This window comes from Sander lucioperca, chromosome 8, assembly GCF_008315115.2.
Source record: "Sander lucioperca isolate FBNREF2018 chromosome 8, SLUC_FBN_1.2, whole genome shotgun sequence".
Lineage (NCBI taxonomy): Eukaryota > Metazoa > Chordata > Actinopteri > Perciformes > Percidae > Sander > Sander lucioperca.
In genome coordinates, this window is record NC_050180.1 from 33,803,716 (window position 1) to 33,826,126 (window position 22,411).

At 41.8% G+C, this 22,411-nt stretch overlaps 1 protein-coding gene and 1 long non-coding RNA gene across 2 annotated transcripts in view; both read left to right on the plus strand.

Moving 5' to 3' along the window:
- vwa8 (von Willebrand factor A domain containing 8) overlaps positions 1-22,411 on the plus strand; it is a 116,591-nt gene that overhangs the window by 61,804 nt on the left and 32,376 nt on the right. Inside the window, exons 26-37 of the mRNA XM_031295421.2 lie at positions 1,414-1,565; positions 4,889-4,997; positions 6,265-6,403; positions 7,029-7,216; positions 11,285-11,407; positions 12,391-12,455; positions 12,753-12,878; positions 14,912-15,021; positions 18,408-18,559; positions 19,692-19,896; positions 19,995-20,076; positions 22,095-22,299. Coding sequence (XP_031151281.2) covers positions 1,414-1,565; positions 4,889-4,997; positions 6,265-6,403; positions 7,029-7,216; positions 11,285-11,407; positions 12,391-12,455; positions 12,753-12,878; positions 14,912-15,021; positions 18,408-18,559; positions 19,692-19,896; positions 19,995-20,076; positions 22,095-22,299 — 1,656 coding nt within the window. The remainder of the gene's footprint in view (positions 1-1,413; positions 1,566-4,888; positions 4,998-6,264; positions 6,404-7,028; positions 7,217-11,284; positions 11,408-12,390; positions 12,456-12,752; positions 12,879-14,911; positions 15,022-18,407; positions 18,560-19,691; positions 19,897-19,994; positions 20,077-22,094; positions 22,300-22,411) is intronic.
- Positions 2,864-3,963, plus strand: LOC116050832. Its single transcript, XR_004105179.2, has 2 exons — positions 2,864-3,473; positions 3,575-3,963. It is a non-coding gene; the product is annotated as an uncharacterized LOC116050832 (long non-coding RNA).

Genomic DNA, 22,411 nt, shown 5'->3' on the forward strand with positions numbered 1-22,411 from the left:
ATAATCTTTTGGAAATTGATCTTAATGCCTTAATTAAAAAAATGAGGAAAAATCCGACCTTTTAAGGACACCAAGTATTGTAAATAAATAAATAAATGTTCTTCCTTAAAATACAGGGGCCATAATTATACATACCCCTATGTTAAATTCCCATAGAGGAAGGCAGATTTTTATTTTTAAAGGCCAGTTATTTCATGGATCCAGGATACTATGCATCCTGATAAAGTTCCCTTGGCCTTTGGAATTAAAATAGCCCCACATCATCACATCCCCTTCACCATACCTAGAGATTGGCATGGTTTTATTTCAGTTAGCCTAATATATATATATATATATATATATATATCTTTATTTCTCAACTACTGAGAGCTTGTATCAAATCAGATTCATATTCCCGTTGGCTTCTTCTTCATCAGAGTTGTTTAGACAAACATTTTGTCAGTTACGGAACATTTCACCCAACGTTCTTACACAACTCCTTGTACTTAAACATGTTAACCTTGCAGAACTGTGGCGTAGTTTTGTAGAAAAACATAAATATTTCAAGGTATCAAAAATCATTGTTTTGCATCAGTACTGAAAGTGGGGTATCTGCTACAAATAAAAAAGTCCCTGCCTTTATCGGGACAACTGCTTAGTCTACAAAATTGTCAAAAATGATTACAAATGCCTGTTTAAAAGTTCCCAGTACCCAGAGTTGTACCTGGGTTACATCTCCCAACATTTTATTAACTTAGTCAAGTTTTCCTGACTGTAAAGTGGAGCCTCCGTCTCTGCTTTTGTTTCCAGCATCTCCGTCTCTCTCTGTTTCTCTGCCTTTATTGCCTATTAACCAAACATATCACCATAGTTACTGTACAATACAGAAGATGTATTGAGGCAATATAACTTGTATCGCTCTCATTATATTACAAACACAAAGCTGCCTCAGCAAGAGAAGAAAGACTTTTCTTTGCACTCATCTGTCGGTGTTGGGGTCAGAGGCTTGAGATGAGTTACCTTCCAGAAAGCACGTTTAAATCCAGACTGTCCCTGCATCGACCCCTGTTGAAGACTTGTAAATCATATTAACTTTCTTTCCTTTTTTGACCCTCTTCACTCCATCTTCTCTGCTTTTTTCCCCAAATTCTTCATCCTACTTGCCACCCTCCCTGCTCTTTTATCCTTCTTTCTTATCTCTCTGTCATTCCTCTCACTATCCTCCCTGTCTCTCTTTTCCAAAACTCCCTCCTCCCGCCATCCTTTTCACCCTCATTTCTCTCTCTCTCCCCCCCCCCTCTCTCCCCATGTCCCTACTCTCTTTCTTGTCCCCTTTTTTCCCCCCAATTAACCTTTCCGACTTCTGCCCTTCACTACCCTCTTGCTTCCCCTTCTCTACCCTTTCCCTCCCTTCCTCGCTCTTCTACTTCACAGAAATTCCCGGACGAGGGTCTGGCCAACGTGGTGCGAAACGTCTTCGACTTTGACTCGTACAACAAAGACATGCGAGAGGTTCTGATCGAAGCGCTGCACAAGCACGGGATTCCCATCGGAGCCAAGCCCAGCTCTGTCAAACTGGCTAAGGAGTAAGGGCATCAGGAGCACAAAGACGCTAGGATGACACACACAAAACACACACACTGAAGGCGCATCCATGCACATCCAGTACCTGACTACGGGGCATTCACACCAAAAAAAAAACCCAGCCGCACTTGAAGGCAGCTTCGTTTCACAGGAGAGAGAGAAAGAAAAGAGATGAGCGAGACATGGCGAGTGCTTTGTTGTTGCAGGAAACATTCAGCTGTTACACAAACTCCTGGGCAGTTCAGTGCTTTTGTTTTTTTTTTTTTACCCTCATAGTGTTTTAAAACTTTCTTGTGGCAGAGATAGAGGCAGTGATGTTTCCTGTTTAGTGTACGGGACTCTCACACCGCCTCAAATCATACTTCAAAACACACCGACAAGTCTGATCTCCGGTTACATGATTGGCCACCACAGCATGACGTGACGGTTGCGTTTCTCCAAAAGTTGAGTTGGTCTCAACTTTTCGCCGCAGGCCCTCTGCGTCTTTTTGAGTGCCACCCAGCCCCCCCCTCCCTGCGGCAAACCCCCACCGCAGCCTAAACGCACTGCCCCCATTGGAAATTAGGGATGCACCGAATCCAGATTTTTGGGGTTCGGCCGAATACCGAATCCACCAGTTAAGATTCTGCCGAATCTGAAACCGAATACAGAATCCTACTCCCATCCTCAGTCCATGGTCTGGTTAACACCAGTTTTTAGCTGTGACTGTCCTTCCTTTGCCGTACCTGAAGTTGCTGCATTTTGGCTGCTGTCTGTAGACTCCTTCATGCACAACTAGAATTCTTTCGGATGTTTCATACCAAATGTTGTAACAGCGGTGATGTTGTGTATTGTTTAGTCCTCGCCACCACGAGACAAATCAACATTGCAAATTGAACATGGAATTGAATGGCCTTCTTTTGACTGAAAGTACTGCCAAACTACACTTTTTCTGCTCACGAGTTCCATTTTCACTTTCTCACAGCCTACTGCATTGAACGCTCCCCCTACGTAAACACCTTCCCGTAATCAACGGCGCCGTCATCACGTCGACCAGCGTAGCGCAAGCGTAGGATTCGGTTCGGTGGAACAAAATTCTAAGGTTCAGCAGAAACCGAACCCTGTCAAAAAGCCCAATATTCGGCCAAATCCGAATCCTGGATTCGGTGCATTCCTATTGGAAATGAATGGAAAGACCTGTGTTTTTGTCGGATGGCCGATGCAAGCAGTCTGAACAGCGACCGGTCAGAAAGGGGTTAGAGTAGGGCGATGGATGAATGATGACATGGGCATTACTTGACGAGCCTACCTGCCTACCGGCTCTGTTATAAATCTCATTCAAAGTTGGACATTGCAAAGCCTTAACAGGGAGCTAAACAGACGTTCACCCAGTCTATTTTCACTTTTGATAATACAGTACCTGGATGGACCAAAATACAGTTAGAGCTTATAGTCAGTGATGGAGCTGAGGTCTTCTTAATACTTCAGAGTTGACAAGTACCACTGACACTGACTGATAATGTCGTATGCTGTCAAAAAAAGAAGTCCCTCAGCAGTCCCCTTTCCAGAAACATTTATCTTTGTTGGGTGGAACCTACTACTGGAAATCTATCGGAGGGTTCTAGTGTTAAAATATTAACCCGTACGTCACCATAACCTGCTTTCTATAGCAAGGGATCGTCTTTGTCAGATATTTTAAATGGAGCAGAAGCGGTAGAAGCTTGTGATTCCCAGCATTATCTTAACAGACATTTTTTTTGCTAAATTACGGTTTTATTTAGGGTTGATTTTTTTTTTTTCCCCCATGTGACTTTTTTCTGGTACAATATTGACAATCAAATTAACAAAATGTACAGTCTACTGTATATTGTAGAAATGAAAGCTAACACATTATTTATATCACTTAATCACCCTCCAAAGGTTCCAACATTGTTCCCCTGAAGTGGCTGTGTTACGGTGAATGGTTCTTGATAATACTGTGATAACTGTTTACCTTTAAAAGCACAATCCCAGAAGCTTGTCAGCAGAAAAGTGTTTCCTCAGAGGCCAGAGGTTCTAGGTAGAACTCTTTTCTTTCTGAGGAGAGCCCTTTGGCAACCCCCTCGTGCTGACATTGTACCCGTTAAACATAATTTGCTGATTTTAAGAGTGGTTGTAACTTTTAGAAATGGAATCCTGAAATGCTTGAAATCGGCCGATGTTGTCTTCTTTGGCCCTCTGACTGGTTTCACACTGAATGAAACGTTAAGGCTTCCATGAAGTCTCCTCACCGCCTCCTGAAGTGTTACATTAATGGCTGACTAGATCATTCACATTACCTCATCTTTCCTATAAGGGAAAGATCCGATTCTAACATCCACTACAGTACATTGTCTCATTATGCACAGCTCTGTCTTTAAAATAAAGGAAAATATTTGTTTCTTCTGTCTCCTGTGGTTTTATTTGACGTATCACATTCATAAATTAGGTTTCATAAATCTCTCAAAGTAACATCTTGAGAAGAGAGCAGAGCAGAAACAAGTATTTTCCTTGAGCAATGGCAAAGCTGATTGTATAGATGATCTGTTCCAGTATGTCTGTACTGGCATCATTCAAGCTCAGTGAGTGTTTTTGTTTTTAAAAGCCCATCTTGAACAGTTTATATCCCACAGAATCTCGTGTACATTAAAGCAAAAAAAAAAACGTCTCTCTTAATTTCCAATTTTGGACATGGAAAACAAGTATCAGTTTCTTTAATGTATCTCATTGCTTTTCCATTAATAGAAATATTTATGGTTAGAGGCCTGAGTGTCTATCCTCCAACCCCGTTTATCCACTTGGAATTTCTGTGTTTTTTGCGGTCGTGTTGCATCTTTCACCCCACCTGCAGCCAATAAGACTGTGGCCACAATCCAGCTATGATTCATGGGAAGACCAGTAAACATTTGGACAGACACAACAAGCCGAGCAGGGACTCACACACACACACACACACACTTTTTATTGGCTTCTCTCTAGAGGCGCGGGGGATCAAATTAAAGCCTTTGTTTTCATGAAATCCCACCTAGAATAGAATAGTGCTTCCATCTGAAATCATTTTGTGGTGGCCATGTTGATGCCCTCATAAGATGAGTTGATTTTATTTGAAGTGGGGATGCAAAATGGTGACAGTCCCATTATTTTACTAAATGGAATTTATTTTATTTATTTTTTTTAAACCCTGTGAGATGTGTGCCAAGTTGCACTGTCAAAAACACATGCCATGAAATTGCATCGTTACAAACAATTTGCTATATTTATATCTCAGGAATTCACATTTTTCCAGTTCTTACCAGGCAGTTGTCAAAATGTGAACTTCAATCTGTAGGTTGCCCCTGCCAGAGGTCAAGATGACGGGGTACTGGACAGTAAACCAAGGTGGCAACGCTCGGCGCAAACTGCTCTGTCCCTCTGAGACTCGCCCCATAGACATCAAGGTAAACACTTGTGAAAGTTCACTAGCAGCAGATACACTAGTGTGTTCCTCCACATCTTCCATATGTGGTGAAATAGGAAAATTACGAACGTATTGTCTTATAAAGAATAGCTACAATGTAGAACTGTATGTGAAGTATAATTTCAACAAAAGATAAAGAGCCCTATATGAACACTTACACTCAGGAGCAATACCATTAGCCCCAGAGACTGGTGTTTCTAGTTGTTTTGTCCTCCCTACTTATATACATGCAATAAGCATATAATTGAATTAACACCTCTATGGCAGTGTAAAAGAAAAAGAACGTTATAGGCATCATAAAGTAAATTTATGGCAGAACAGTTGTATTGTACTGTACCTAATAAAGTGGACACTAAGTGTAGATGCACCACAGAGAAGTGGATTATGCTGCACGAGGGCTTTAACCCTTGTGTTGTCCTCCCGGGTCAAAATTAACACTCTTTTAGACACTGTTTTAACGTTTTTGTGGCTTATTTCAACGTTTTTGGCACTTTTTCCCATTAACACCAGTATATTCACCACTAGACCTATTTATTTGCACTAGTTTTACACTTATTTTTTTGGAATTCATGTTCAATAAACCTCATTTATATGAAATGTAAATTTTTTTGTGTGAGAAAAACATTGAATAACATGAATGATTTTGACTAATGGTTAAGATCAGAGGAATGAAGGTAATGGATAATCACAGATCTGTCAAAGTTTAGTTTAGTCAGGATAACTATCAAATTGAATACAACACCCAAGATTCTATGAAAATAGAGATCTGATCCTTCATTTCCTTTGTGAAGAGCGTCTTATGGAACCGTCCACGTTCTGTTGGGGCAATTTGGTTAAAAGAAACCCAAATGTTCTGATATAGAAACTTTGAAAAGGGGTCAGATATGACCCGAGGACGACAGGAGGGTTAAGCAATCTCTGAACTCGACGCAGTCTGAACTCGACACCTTTGAGATCCACAGTAATCCATGAGTTTAAACTGACCAAAGCAATCTCTCAAGCTCTTTTTTTGAGTATCATCTTAAAGCCTTTTTAGGAGGTTTTTTTTGTGTTGTGTTAGCTTGACGGCCCTCAGTATTTGGAGAAAAATAAACAAGCAGCCTCGTGATCCGAATCCAGCCACTGTAACACAGTCACTCTGAATTTCGGCCAGTGTTGTTTTAATACTCAGTGAGTCAGTGTGTGTGTGTGTGTGTGTGTGTGTGTGTGTGCGCACGCTATTGTAACAGTGTGTCCTATGTTTCCAGGGCCCTGTGTTTCTGCGTGTGCAGAGTTACCCCTGCAACAGACAGGAAAGCAGGGCTTTGAGTTTCAGCGAAGAGAAAGCCCACTGGCAGATTCCCATGAATGAAGTGAACATCATCTGTGATGTCACCACCAAGGATGGTACACACACACACACACACACACACACACACACACACACACACACACACACACACACACACACACACACACACACACACACACACACACACACACACAAACAAACAAACAAACAAACAAACAAACAAACAAACAAACAAACAAACAACACTAGGGTGACAAAAGTGACAAAAAAAATGTAAAAAGCGACAAACTTTGAAAAAAGTGACAAAAACGGAAAAAAAGGAAGGAAGTAAGGCAAAAATAGGTCGAAACAAGCGACAAAACCTTCAAAAACAGTGACACAAACTTCAAAAAAAGCGACAAACTTTGGAAAAAAAGACAGTAGAAGGAAGGAAAGCAAGAATAGGTCAAAAGAAGGTGACAAAACCATCATATTTATGGTAGAAAAAAAGTCTATATAAAGAGGTACAATGGTCTGGTACAATAGCCTTGTAACTGAAAAACATTTTGCAAAAAATCTCACGTACCCCCTGCAGTCCTCCAAAGTACCCCTAGGGGGACACGTACCCCCTTTTGAGAAACACTGGTTTAAATGACTAACTGTCCGATCTGTCTGGATTTAGACAGACACACATTACTGTATTAATTACAATGCCACGTTCCCTGTATTTTTGTTTTGCAGATGTGGTGTACGTTGCCACGTGTAACCCAGTGTGCCTGTACTCCATGAAGGAGCGCGGGGAGACGATTCAGTGCATGGAGCTTTACGACGTCTTCCCCAGGACCATCAGTGGCGTCTGGCAGCCCTTCGTCACCGTCGCACCCCTTGGGAGTCCTCTGGATGGACAGGTGGTGCTGCACGAGGAGCAGGTTGGCAATACACACACACACACACACACACAATTTATTTAAGTCCACTTAAAAAAAAATAATAGTTTACATAGTTATAGTTATATAGTTTTTAGGGACATAAATATTATAGATGCAGTTAAATACATATACAAAATCATGGGCCATTGGCATACAGCAGGTCTTCATACTATTAAGCATATTCCTCCGTTCTCATGGGTGTAAGTAACAGTGCACAGTACTTTGCTAGCCGTTTAGCCCTCTTTTTGAGCATCCCAAGCTGATGAAGTCCTAACGAGCAGTCTGACAGACACACACACACACACACACACACACACACACACACACACACACACACACACACACACACACACAGTCAAGCTTGTATGACTACATGGTGTGGAAATAGTAAGTTATTCTTAGTATTATTTACTGAAACCCAACCGTACACACACTGACCGTCAGTGTTCACATAGTGCTCTTTTGTCTGATGTCCTTGTTTACTGACAAGTATAACATGTAATGTGACACTGACGCAACACTGGTATTTCAACTTTTTTAAAGCTTTTTGTCAGAGGACATCCTTCCAGATTTAGAATAGCTTTGCCGCTGTCTGTTTGGATTTCTTAAAATGGTTGGTGGTTAGTGGTTGTCCTCTCTTACCCCCAGAGGACCCTGGCCTATGACAGCAGAGCGCAAGACAAGAACAATGCATGTTAGCTATTTCTCCAACCCGAAGACTTTTACAGCTGGTGCATATTAGGCAAGAGGAGGACTTCTAAAAATACCGTGGCGATGGATCATGTTACGTCTGTCTAAAAATGAAGAGGTCCAGACACAGAAAGTGCATTCACAGGTCACTGGCTTTCCAGGGAAAACACACACACACACACACACACACACACACATACACACACACACACACACACACACACACACACTTACACACACACACTTACACACTTACACACACACACACACACACTTACACACACACAAATGTGTTCTCCTAGGCATCTACACATAAAAGCATGCACACTAGGGCTACAACTACCGATTATTTTAATTGTCGATTAATTAATAATGACGTCCTCAAATGTCTTGTTTTGTCCACAACTCAAAGATATTCAGTTGACTGTCACAGAGGAGAGAAGAAACTAGAAAATATTCACATTTAAGAAGCTGGAATCAGAGAATTGTTAATTATTTTTAAATAAAAAAATGATTTAAACCGATGAATCGATTATCAAAATAGTTGGCGACTAATTTAATAGTTGACAACTAATCGATCAATCTTTGCAGCTCTAATGCACAAACATACTTGTGCCAGCATACACAAATGAACAAACAAACAAAAATGTCACATGCAAGGACACACAAAAACAAACTCCTAACACCCGGGCCTGTCAGAAGACACATCCACATGCAGGGACATACATGTGTGCACACACATGTACACACTCTCCTCCAAAGGCAGTATATGTTTAGAATCAGGAAATGGGGTTTGCCTTCTCTGAATAGCTCATCCAGTCCTCAGTAAAGTAGTGTGTATGTCAGGAATGGGAGGCCATAAGGAAACCATTAGTGTGAAGCAGGGCAGCCGGTGCCGAGGCCAGCTCCCTTGTGGCTCCTGCTCATAAAACTCAATTGAAGATGAAGCCTAGTGCGTCACAAACGAAAGCCTTTTTGCACACAGTTAACCCAATACACACTGTATATACACACATATACACACACACACACACACACACACACACACACACACACACACACACTGAGATACGCTCCTGCACACAGATGCAGAAGCACATACAAAAAATGTAAATTGAAGTAACTTGCAGTGTTCACATTAGCTGGTGCTAACTCAGATCCAGGGAATTTCACCTGGAGAATAGCACCCTCTGTTGGCTGTAGTAGAGCAAAAGGTTATGCAAAAATAATGCACTGTGTACAGCCACCAGTACTTTAGCTTGAGTCCAAATTAGGTGTGGCAATATAACTGGTACAAGTTGGACAGCAGGAGAGATATGCACCAAAATATGCATTTGTCTATATCTTTTTTTCCCCTATGGTTTAGAACTAAAAAAATAACAAACTCATCAAGAGCATCGGTGCAACGCACTCTTGAGTTGTAATTGTAGAGATTTATGCCGAAACAAAAGCACATTTGAAAACTAAGAAGATGTAGATCAAGTAATGTCAACACGACAGAGCTGTAGCAGCCGGATCAAACAGACAAGGCAATGTCTGCAGGCATGAGGGATGTTTGAGAAAGCATTGTGGCTCTGACACAGGCAGCTCCAGCAGTGGTACCAAAAAGAAAAGCACAATGCAGAAGTTGTTGCTTTTGATTCTTCATTCGTATTTTATTTGTTTATATTTCGGCCCTATATTACCCTGGAAATCCAGAGTTCTCGCGAGAGCACAATTTGAATTTGCTCAGCGAGTTACTCTGGCATTCAGTAATGATGCCCATTAGCTATGCCCTTGTAGCCGAGATTCACCAATCACATCGGTGTATCTGATGTAGGCGGGCCAGAGGCGAGCTAAACAGATGACGACAGCGCTGCGACGTCAAAGTCATTAGTAAACATTGCAAGATGGCTACGGATGAACACCAGTTGTTTGAAACGGCTTTGACCGCTACAATGAACGAGTTAGACTTGGCTTTTTATCTAAAAGAGGAAGAGAATTCCTTGTGTATGTAAGTATACTTGGCCAATAAATCTGATTATGATTCTTCCGAGAAGACGGCGCTCAAATCGTTCCTTTGCAAGAAGGACATTTTTGCTGTTCTGCCAACCGGATACGGCAAGAGTTTAATCTACCAGTTAGCTCCGCTGGTAGCTAAGAGTTTAATCTACCAGTTAGCTCTGCTGGTAGCTAAGAGTTTAATCTACCAGTTAACTCCGCTGGTAGCTAAGCGTATGGGGCTACGTCACCCCGTGTATTGTTGTGATTGGTCGTAGTGTTATCCAATTGCGTGCAGTGAGATTTTCAAATACATGCTTGGTACCGCCCCTCGAGTTGGGCCATTTTCATTACTCAATGCCAGACCCTTAATCTTTCGGATTTGGGTCTGGGTTTCCAGGCTAGCCCTATATCTTAACTTGCACTATTTTCTTTTGTCTTAGATTCTGATTTAGCTTTTACTTGTGTGTTTTTGTCTTTTAGTCATTTTCATTGCTGGAGGTGCCTGAGGCCAAAGATTTTCATTGCCAATGACTACTTCTGTAACTGTTGTGCACAGGACCAATACAGAACTTTAAACCTTGAGTCATTAACCCTAACATGTCCTTCAAAACTGTTTACAGAGGCGGTCTCAGAGTCTTGTACTGCATTCAAATCATATTTGCAAATATGAGATAGTATATTTAGGTACCATGATGTATTATGGCTCCAATACTCAAAATATTCCGAATTTTAGGCCATACTGTGAGGCCATAGTCCATCTTTGTCAAAAGATCAACCATAAATTGAAAGAAATATATGTGATGTTTGTAAATAATAATCCAGGGAGTGTCAAATCTAAGACAAACATGTATTGCATTAAAGGTGCTCTAAGCGATGTTACGCGTTTTTTAGGCTACAACATTTTTGTCACATACAGCAAACATCTCCTCACTATCCGCTAGCTGCCTGTCCCCTGAACACACTGTAAAAAAAACGCGGTCTCTGTAGACAGCCCAGGCTCCACAAACGGCAACAAAAACAAACTGCAACTGCAACCTGCACCACCAAACATAACAAACAGTGTTACAGCCAATAACCGACAAGAAGGATTTGGGGGTGGGGGTTGGGGGGGTTAGTGCGCGGAGGAGGGAGGGGCGAGCTAGCCTCCGTTTTCTTTCACAATACTTTGAACGTCAACAAGAAGTGACATCACCCAACATCGCTTAGAGCCCCTTTAAGTAAATGACATACTTGAATGATTCATTTCCTCTCTCTGTCCGTGGAAATGTTTTCCATTTATGCTGGTTGGGATTTTTCTTTCCGGAGGTTTAAGCATATTCTGATGTTCTGAATCCAGTCTTCTTCTGACATTTTCATTCCGCTTTCTGTTTGTCTTTCAATGTGTCCCTCTGCCAGAGTAACACAGTGCTCCATTTGGACATGGTAACGGGCGCCGTGCGGAGGCTCATGCTGTCTCCGGACACTGATCCGCCCGCCGCTACCAAAGCCTCCAGTTGGTGGAGCAGTAAGGAACCACAGGTCAGAGGTTTAAGTGTTTGGAATCATCTCCACAGTATTTAGTTTAGTTTATTAGTTTATAATACCGTGGACAGTCCCTCTTAATCAACTGTACAGTAAAGGGAGCAGATTTAGCCCCCGGCCAGCTGAAAATAGGCATCCTAAAAATACAATGGTTAACATTAAAATTAGTTACATTACATCTTTGATGCAGGCCTAAGCAAAAAGGATTAAAACATACGTACAAGAAGTGGCACACAAACAAGCAAGCACAGATGATGGCAAAGGCATTAAAGCAGTCCATGCAGTAAAGACAATACAAAGGAGACAAGAGAAAGGAGAAGAGTCACAGAGGCCACATAGACTACAGGGTTTGCCCTGCCGTTATAAGTCTTCGGTGCAGCACCCGAGCTGTTTTTGGCAGCACATTGTCCTGGTGTTGTAGGTGCATGTCACATTAAAGCAACACGCACAGACACACCGAGTCGCCATATGCGGCGCCATCACAACTCTCTCTTAACTCTCGCAGGGACAGATACAGCATGACATGAGGAGAGGAGAGGGGGAAAAAAAGCAACTCTCAGACTATCCTCATAAAGATAAGAACAGTGTGGGAATAGGAAAAAACACCTCAGCACGTAAGCACACAAACAGTACATTTGCACTGCTGAACATCAAACTAACTAAAAGGATTGTTCTCAGATCTAATGATTGTAGTCGGTCTTCTTTAGCAAGTTTTTTCAGTGTTGTTTATTTATTCTCTGCTCTAGCTTTTCCAATCTTTCAGACACAGATATGGTGATAATAATGGTCCAAAATGATGTAAAATTGCATTTCTTTTATTTATTGAAACAATTTCACATCTTTTAGGAAAGACCCCTAAAACCAGAGCCAAATATCCGCACCTAAATCTTCAACAACCCCATGTGTCCAGTTTTACACAAGGACGCATTGAACAAATCATCCCAAAGTGAACGTGTTGTGTATCATGTGTTGTTTTGCAGGGAGGACATAAAATGTGTCATGACTTCGCCCACAAAAACTGGCTCCTCTTCTATAAGGAGGATGGGTAAGCTACTCAGATCTAAACTGATCTAAACTGTTATTGTATAATACATGTTCCTTTTTTTATCCACGACAATATGATGGTATTCATAATGTGTATTATTTGCTAGTGCCTGGGCCCCTTAACACAAACTTCAGATAGCTTACCATTTCACATCTCTGTATTATGACTTATGATTATACTTGTCTTTTAACTTTGGTGAATAAACTGAAGTGAACTGAAACTAGATCATCCACAACAGTGTTTGACAGCGCAAGCTCAGTCATTTGCTGGTAGTAATTGGTGTGTGTGTGTGTGTAGCAACCAGCTGGAGGTGCTGGATGTGCTGGAGGGCCGGGTTCACTCCATCTCCCTTCCCATCAACCTGAAGTCTGTCTTCCTCGTGGCAGAGGACCGCTGGCTGCTGCTGGAGAGCAACACCAACAAGTGAGTAAGGGACGGACTTCAAATCTCTCAGAGGGAGATGCTCTTTTTCAGGTTCAAGAAAAGCTCTCTGTTTTAGCTACAGAGTGAGGCATCTCACTTCTGTTCCATCTTTGTTGGGCGTCGCACATGCGCAGGACTACTAGCCAGTCAGAAGCAGAGTAGGGTGGGCCCTGACAAGCAAGCTAGTGTGATCCAAAACAAACCTGCTTCAGCCAGTAACCATAGGTACATCCCATGTCCATTATTTGATAGCTCTTTGACTTCTCGATCCTCGGCTGAACCGGAAGTTGTTCTGTCCGTCCTCGGTGAAGGCCGTCTCAAAGCTCTTATTTCTGACCCGAGGAGCGAGCATCGAGGAGGGATCTCTGAGGAGCTATAGGCGAGGAAACATGAGAGCAGCCTTCCTGGAAGGCGTGCAGCTTAAGGAGTTGCTAACTCCGCACATACAGCTGACGAATTCATGTGACGCTTCAGAGGAAAGGACGTCTCATCCCTCTAAACACACATTTGCTCGTTGCCTCACTCCTCTCGTGATTTCCTCGCGTCTCTCCCGTGCCTCCTCGGTGGGAGGCAGTGTTGTAATGTAACGGAGTACAAATACTTCGTTACTGTACTTAAGTAGAAATTTCACGTATCTGTACTTTACTTCGCTATTTAAATTTATGTCAACTTTCACTTTTACTCCACTACATTTCCTAGATAAAATGTATACTTTTACTCCGTTATATTTCCACTAAGCATCTTCGTTACTCGTTACTAAAAAAATAAAATTAGAAGAAATGTGTGCGACTGCAATAAGGGAGGTTTGGCGAATCACTGCTCCTAGATTGCATTACGCAAGCTCCGCACGCTGCACGCTCTATTTCAGCGCTTGTTTGTTGCTAAAGGAGGAGGAGGACACACAACTGAAACCGCCATGGAAGCACGAGCACCTACTGGAGGACCTCCCGTTATCGTAGACGACCACCCCAACGATAGTGGTGAACTCGGTGAACAGGGTAGTGGTGAAGATAACGTCATACACCCGTGGCCGTGTTTGCAAGAAATGTTTCTGTACATTGGAATGAAAGATTCTTCCTACCGGATGATTAAGAAGATATGGGAACCCTGAATATGCTTTATGCTTTACTATAAGAAAGCCACAATAAAGTTCACAATAAAAGTTCTAACCGCTTGCTTTTTTAAAACTTTTTACTTTTACTTCAAATACTTAAGTACATTAAATATCAGAAAATTACTTTTGATACTTAAGTACAGTATATATCACATACTTTAAGACTTTTACTTAAGTAATATTCTAAAAGGTAATTTTCACTTCTACCAAAGTCTTTTTCTAGTACGATACTTGTACTTTTACTCAAGTATTGCTTTCTAGTACTTTATACAACACTGGTGGGAGGGACTAAGACGCGAGGAAGGGAGGCAAGTGGAGGAGTCGAGGAGGCAATTTAAGGGCTATGGGATGCACCTCACAGCTTTGACTCAGCCGTACATGTTTGAACCAGAGTCTGGCTCCGAAACACAGGCAGAACAACCCGACAAGCTTCGCAACCTAGACTGGAGCAAGATGTTTCAGAGTGGTAAGTTATTTAAATGTTAACAAATTAGTCTTTCATACGTAACGTTTTAATTCTGCACTGCCTCCTGGACATGGCAATACAACTATCTGAACTCTTCGGGCCTCTGCTCTAACTAGCTTGGTTTGAGGGCGTGCCACGCTAGCAGCTAGGCGAGTATTAAAACGTGCGTTACAAAGTGACGCAAAGTGACGCAAAGTGACGCAAAGTGGCGTGCGTTTGTCTCTGAAGTAAATGCTGGACTACAATAGAGCTGTTTGGAGCAGTTTGTGAACAGTGTTTTCTGTTGGAGATGGTAAGTCCCTTTGGGGGGGACTTTGGGCTCTTTCACTTTGTGAAAAAAAGAATACACTTTGTCAAAAAAGATACATAACACAATAAAGGAAAGGGAAAAAGCATAATATGAGCAGTTTAAATTCACTCACAATGCGACATGCTGTATGTGTCCCTGAATAGGAAGTTCCTGCTGACCAAGCCCATGCATATGAATGCTGAAGACTCTGGAGTGTGTCAGCTCCACAGCATCAGTGAGGACTCCGTCAGCACAGGCCATGGAGCCAGCTCAGGTACATATATACAGTATATATATATATATATAATACCGTGGACGTTACCGTAATGATGGACATCTCTTAGCTCTAAACAAAAATTGGCAAAACAGGCAGGGTTCAACTTTAAGGTTTTTTTAAGAATAAAAAAAAATAAAATAAAAAAATAAATTCTACTTGCCCAAAGTCAATTTTTACTAGGCTATATACATTTGTTTAGTGGTTATCAAATAATAGTCAAGATAACACTTTATTGTCCGTAGACATGAAAATTAGTCTTGCAATACAAGCTCCAACAATTAAAAAGACAACAAAACAACAACATGAAGACAAAAAGTTAAATATATACTGCATCAGGCATCATTAAATAAATAAATGATTAATATGGTGGGGGCCCAGCCCTGTAAGAGTGGTCATAAGTAGTCAGTAGTCATAGTTGAATCTAAATGAAGACGTTCCTTTAAAAAATGATCCACTTTTATCTGCTTCGGACTCAAACTTGCGGTAAGCAAAACATTGAAGTTATTTTGACATCCTCTACTGCCGGTGCAGTTTTTTACAAATATTTTTATTGTTTTAAAGAAGGTACAATATACAGTGTAGCATTACATTGTCAATTATAACAAGACATCTTTCTATTAACCCCATCCCACCCACAACAAACCCTTGTGCCGAGGAAGTCAGGACAGATAAAGAAACAAAGAAACAAACATGACAAAAAGAAGACCAAAAAAAAAAAAATGTACTCATGATAGCAAATAGTGTAATTGTTGTGCTTTACAATTCTTAGCAGTTATTAAGAGGGAAGTGTAATAAGTCTTTCAAAGTAAGCCAGTAAAAGGGTCCCAATTTTTGTAGAATTTTCTGGCATCCTCTAAGAAAGTATTTGATTTTTTCTATTTTTAGAAACGTCATAATATCAGAAAGCAATGTGGAGGCTTTTGGTGGTGTAGATGATTTCCATTCCATAAGTATTCTGCGTCGTGCTATTAAGGTTGCAAAAGCAACAATGCTATTTTTACTATTGGGCATTACAAAATCACCCCCTTGTACCCCAAACATGGCCATTGTAGGGCTAGGTTGTAGATCTAAATCAAAGTCTTCATTTAAGATCTCAAATATTGATGCCCAGAACTCTCTCAACCTGGAACATGACCAAAACATGTGAAGTAAATCTGCTCTGTCCATTCAACATCTGTCACATATGTCATCCATGTCAGAGTATATTTTGGCCAGCTTAACCTAACTATAGTGCATACGGTGAAGAACTTTAAACTGAATCAAATTCAAACGTGCACAAGAAGAGGTCCCATTCACCCAGCTTAGAGCCCTGTCCCATGCAGCATCTCCAACGGCACATTTAAATCAAATCATTCAGAAAGGATTCTCCGACGTGGGCAAGGTGAGTGGGGGCAAGAGAACGATAACGTTATTTATGATGCCCGAACGGGCAAGTGGGTTGTTATATTGACTTGCCCGACGCAGCGTTTTACTTGGCCCGGGCCATTGGGAAACCTTTATTGTTGAGCCCTGACAGGGCTTTTATGTAATAGCCAGATGCTCTGTAACACTTATTAAATACATTATGTCAACCCTATTAACGAAAGCAAGCAGACGGACACACATAGAAATAGACTGGTGCCCTGGGTCGCCATATGTCTGCCCTAACAAAAAAGACCTCTGTCAACTGGCCCGAGTCAAACCAAATATATGGTGTGAACCATGCCTGTTTCAACCAATGTTAAACTTTCATAACGCTCACATGTCACAGTTAGTGAGAGCAAAAATGTGAAGTCATGAGTAATGTCCAACAATCTAGACTGAAATAGTCCACAAAGGTCAGAAGTCACTGTAATAGCTCAGTGGACCTAACTGAAGACGGTGAACTTCATTGTAATCTAAAAAGAAGAAATATATGAGCTCCTCAGAGGGTTGCTGCAGTGTGAGCTCATTGATATAATAGACACGTGAAGTACACTGCTACAGTACTCTCCAGAGTCAGGGTTTTTCCTGGCTCAAAATTGGGCCTTTGGGACAGTAAGCATGATCGGTCTGCGTACACTAAAGGCAATTCTGTGATACATTATTTGAAAGAAATCAATGCATTTACCTGTGATTTCTGAACATTTGATAAACTGTGTATAATGCTTGAGTAAATTAAACCCCAATTCACAAAACTGGTTAAGAAAAAATAATATTAATGTTTAAATAAATCACCGGGAGATTCCGGTACAGCCTCTGGAGATAAAACTGAGATTAGCTCTCATATTCAAGGTTATGTTCTGCTTGTTTAACGGTTGTTTGGCAAATTGCTCTCAAACACATTTAGAGGGGATTTAAATTTGCTATTTTTATTCTCAATTCTTTTTAGTTTTGGTGCTGGTGAAATGTCCTCTATGCAGGAAAAAACCCTGAGAGTGAATGTCTGGTTTCTTTTATTTATTTCTCTCAATGTCAACATTTCTTTTCCCGTTTCTTTTCTCTCTTCCATCATGCTCCTTTCAATTGCTTCTTCTCTTCTTGTTTCTTAACTTGTTTCTACTTGAATAGTGTTGTATTTCCACTATATCTATGTATATCATCATCAACTTTATTGCCAGACTCAAGGTCCATTCAGAAGACACAGGCATGACATACAACATACATTAAAGAAGAGAAAGATAAACATATACAGAGAAATAAAAAAACAAGAAACAACAATACTGCATTTCTATAAAAGAAACTTGTACCAGTGTTTCCATAGTGATGATTGGCATGGTATGGCACTAAACCTAGGATTTGCCAGCAGCGTAACAGTGCTGTTCTGGGAGACGTTCAGGTGACAAATGAATTTGTAGATAAGACTCCTCAATAATGTCTGGAAGGTGCTGACCGCTGCATTACAAAACAGGTCACTTGCACTAGATCACCTGGGTTTGTTGAGCAGTATCCTCATACAGTCATTATAAGCAACCTTAAGCTTCTGCATGCTTGCCTTTCTAAACTAAGTCCATAAGGGAGCAGTATACAAAGGAGTGCAATATGCTTTAAACAGACTAATTTTGACATCATCCGTGCTCATGTGGAATTTTCTTACCAACATGTTAGCTTGGGCATATAATATGCAACGCTGCCTGTATATATCCTCATCATCAGATAACTGATCTGTAATGTAGTGACCCAGATATTTAATTTTATTACAGACACTCATCACTTGTCCTGACAGATAATAAGTCTGGAAAACAAAGATCTTTGTCCGCTTTTGTCCTACATATCACGACAGGACTTTTTATATATGTGTGTTTTGTGCTTGTATATGTTTTTGTCTTTGTGAAGCACTTTGGTGCAAACTTGTTTGTTTTTAAAGTGCTATATATAAATGAAATCAACTTCAAATTAAATTGTCTTCACTCCCTCTATCCCAGCGGAGGTGTCCGTGCCCCAGATGCTGTCGTGTGAGCAGCTACCCAACGAGAACCTCAGTGCCGCTCTGGACCAGAACATCGTTTCACCCAACCGTATACTGGCCGACACCGGCTCCTTTGCACGGGTCGTTGTGGGATTCCCAGACCTCGTGGTAAGATTATTGGGTAACACTTTACTTGACGGTATCTACATAAGAGTGACATGACACTGTCATGAACACATGACAGTGTCACATGTGTCATGTCACATGTCACATGTCAACCCTAACCCTAATCCTAACTTGTCATGACAAAAACCGAATGACACTTGCTGACAGAAGCGTTATGTCATAAAAGTTTATGACTTGTGCATAATGTTTATGACACGTTCATGACAGTGTCATGTCACTTTTATGTAGATACCTTCAAGTAAAGTGTACCCGATTATTATAAAAGGACTTGGTGAAAGATTGTTGGGTTAATATTTGGGACTTGAAGCTTTTTTCAGATTTGAGCTAATCATTTGACATTGAAGCTGCTCGGGACAACGTTTAGCTGCGTACATCCTGTCTCAGTGGAATTTGCCTGCCTTCTCAGAACTCAGCTGGACATTCCGAAATTATGAAACCACATCCTGTCGTGACAACAATGTCCTAATCCCACAGCTTTTCATGTCAATGTCAGATGTCTGGTTGGACCACTGGTGTAGTATCTTCTCTGTACAAAGGGAAGATACCTTTACTATCTACCGAGAAGAAGACGAAGTTTGCGGTATCATCGTTACATGTCTTCTAACTTCTAAAAAGTTATCTTCCACCATAATGCAAGGCTGCCAAATTGCAAAGTTTTCTCGTTGAGCTTAAGAGAGCAGACCCGGAAGGCTGACAGGGTCATTATTGGCGTTTTTCCATTACGTGGTACCTGCTCGACTCGCCTCGACTCTACTCGCCTTTTTTGGTTTTCCATTATGAAAAAAAATCCCTGGTACCTGCCGACAGGTACTTTATTTAGCATCACTTCCGTCGAGGTTCCAAGCGAGCTGAGGCGATACCAAAAGGTGACGTGAAAACCTGCAGACTACTGATTGGTCAGAGAGAGTCGTCACTAATTCACTGCGTAATCATACCTTGGGGTGGACTTTGGGCTTTTGCACTTTGTAAACCTATAACATGCACAAAAAAGATATATAACACAATAAAGGAAAGGGAAAAAGTCCAAAAGCATAATATGAGCACTTTAATGTACTCATACAGCTGTGTTCTTGATGTATACGTTGTGATCCTCTTGATTTCTTTTCTTGTCCAGTCCCCTAACGAGGTGTACAGCTTTAAGAGGCCTGTTGACCTATCAGTGATGAAGAGTGCTGAGACTGGGGCTCACATGTTCCTTAGAGGGGGGCTTCGGTCTGGCGCGGCCAAACAGGAGAATTGTGTCAGTCTGCTCTCAGCCAATCAGGTGGTCCGAGCCCTTCCACCCAACAAGGTGCCCCTGAAGGAGGTCTACCCCAAAGGTCAGACTTCACACAAATGAGCTCAGAGACATGTGTTTTGTTTACAACCTAGCAAATTAATTGAGAGAGTGAATGTGAATTTTTTTTTTGTCACTCAGATGTCACACCTCCAATGACGGCAGCGTACCTGGAGGTGACTGATCTGAACTCCAAGAAAGTCAAATATATTCCCGTCCCGAGGTAAACAGTACACGGATGTTTCTTACCCTTCTTCTCATTTCTCAGTTTGTACATCCTAAATTCCTTTCCTCGCCTCCTCTCTTCCTCCGCGTCTTAATCCCTCCAACCTGAGATGTGAGCGGAGGAGACGAGGAACATGACACGAGGAGTCGAGGTAACAGGAATTTTAAAAAATGAGCCGTCCCTGTTTGAAAACGACGTTAATTAAATGGGGCGACGCCTGCGAGCTAGTTCAGGCAGTCAACTCGAGCTGCACCGCTGTATACACACGTGACATGCTTCACTCTCTGTATCATTTACCAAACACACCCCCTCAATTTGGCGGTCTATTTAAGCTGCATCATTTCCCCATCTCTGCCTTGTCAGTGCTGCTGCCGCCCTGCACCACCTGCAGCCTCCGGCCAGGAGGAAGCTACTTTATCATCACTCCCCAATATCTCATGTAAACGCAGGGGGATGGGGAGTGATGAGGTCGGAGTCTGGCCGCCAAACACAATGTTCTGCTGTTATAATAAACATTTCAAACGTGAGTTGTCTGACTGAAATATGACGTGTGGCACAGCTGCCATGGTTTAAATATTCCAGCTGTGATGTCACGCCTCTTTTATACTTCACGGGTGCCATAAAGACTTCCACCAAGGATACACCTGTCAATCCTCGCTCATAGCTTCTCCGGCAAGCCTCCTCTCTCTTTGTTCATCTCCGGCTCCTCGCTCTTGGCTCCTCGCTCCACCCTCTCTCCTCTCTTCTCGAGATGCAATTTTTAGGAATCGAGACATCCTTCATCTGCGCTGAGTTCAATTTAGAAATTAGAAGAGCCTTTACTGTGTCTGACTCTGCAATGCTTTCATAACAACGTCCTTTTTGCATCCTGTAGCACCAGCTAGTGGTCAGAGACAGCTTTGCATTGAGAAATACTGATGAATTGCCTTTCTATATTTTACTATCATGTTTTTAAACTTGCAAAATTATTATTTTAAACTATGATTTTTCAGTATCATAGAATTCTTATGTATCACACAAGAATATAATGTGTATAAAACAACCTTTACTCTCATCAGACATACAATAACACAAAAAAAAAATGCAAATATTTTCGTTTTTTCTCTTTTTGTTTATTATTGTGTTTCCTGTCTTGTTGTTGCGTGTTCTGTGTGAGTCAGTTACTTGTCCTTTGTGACTATTGTCTCATCCCATATTGGATACAAGGTTTCCCCTGCCAATCTAGATCAAAGTAGGCCAACTCAGTGTATTTCTTTGACCACTTGAGTCAAGTTAGGTAAAAAGTCAATTTTACCATCAGGGTAAACATCAAAATTCAGACACACATAGTCCAAAGTGATCATGTTGAGGCAGGTAAAACCCTGGCAGAACTTTCTTTTTTGACTGGCAACAAAAAGCCCTGCTATGTCATGCTATGCCCTGCTACACCCTGCTACGCCATGCTATGCCCTGCTACGCCATGAACTACTACAACAACTACTTCTATTTCTAGTCATCCATCCATCTTCGTCCGCTTATCCGTGGTCGGGTCGCAGGGGCAGCAGCTCCAGCAGGGGACCCCAAACTTCCCTTTCCCGAGCCACATTAACCAGCTCCGACTGGGGGATCCCGAGGCGTTCCCAGGCCAGGTTGGAGATATAGTCCCTCCACCTAGTCCTGGGTCTTCCCCGAGGCCTCCTCCCAGCTGGACGTGCCTGGAAAACCTCCCTAGGGAGGCGCCCAGGGGGCATCCTTACCAGATGCCCGAACCACCTGAACTGGCTATTTCTAGTCATAGTTCCAGTATCTTTATTGTGATTATTACTGCCATTGTTCATCACACCCCCAACCGGCACCGGCAGACAACCGCCTACCAAGAGCCTGGGTCTGTCTGAGGTTTTTGCCTAAAAGGGAGTTTTTCCTCACCACTGTCGCACTAAAGTTGAAATGTTACATCTAGTGAAAGCCCTGATGCCCTTTCGATGACTTCTCTTAGTGACTGTGTCGCGACTTAGCTACGTATTTGTGATTGGCAGGTCAATGATGGTGTCGCCTTACACCAGCTGGCTGTCCAAGGTGTCAGAGTCTGACGTGCTCATAGCCGCTCTCGGTTCTGGAGGCGTGGTCACCGTGGATATGGGCGGGTACGTCCGGCTCTGGGAGACGGGATTGGACACCCTGCAGCGGTCGCTGATGGAGTGGAGGAACATGATTGGGACAGAGGATGGCAGGCCTTTACAGGTAATATCACGACTTTGTTTGAACATTTTGAATGGTTCATGGAGAAGTTGTATCACAAAGATGAGATTTACGGTTTATTTTCAACATTGAAATAAAAGATAAATGAGAACAT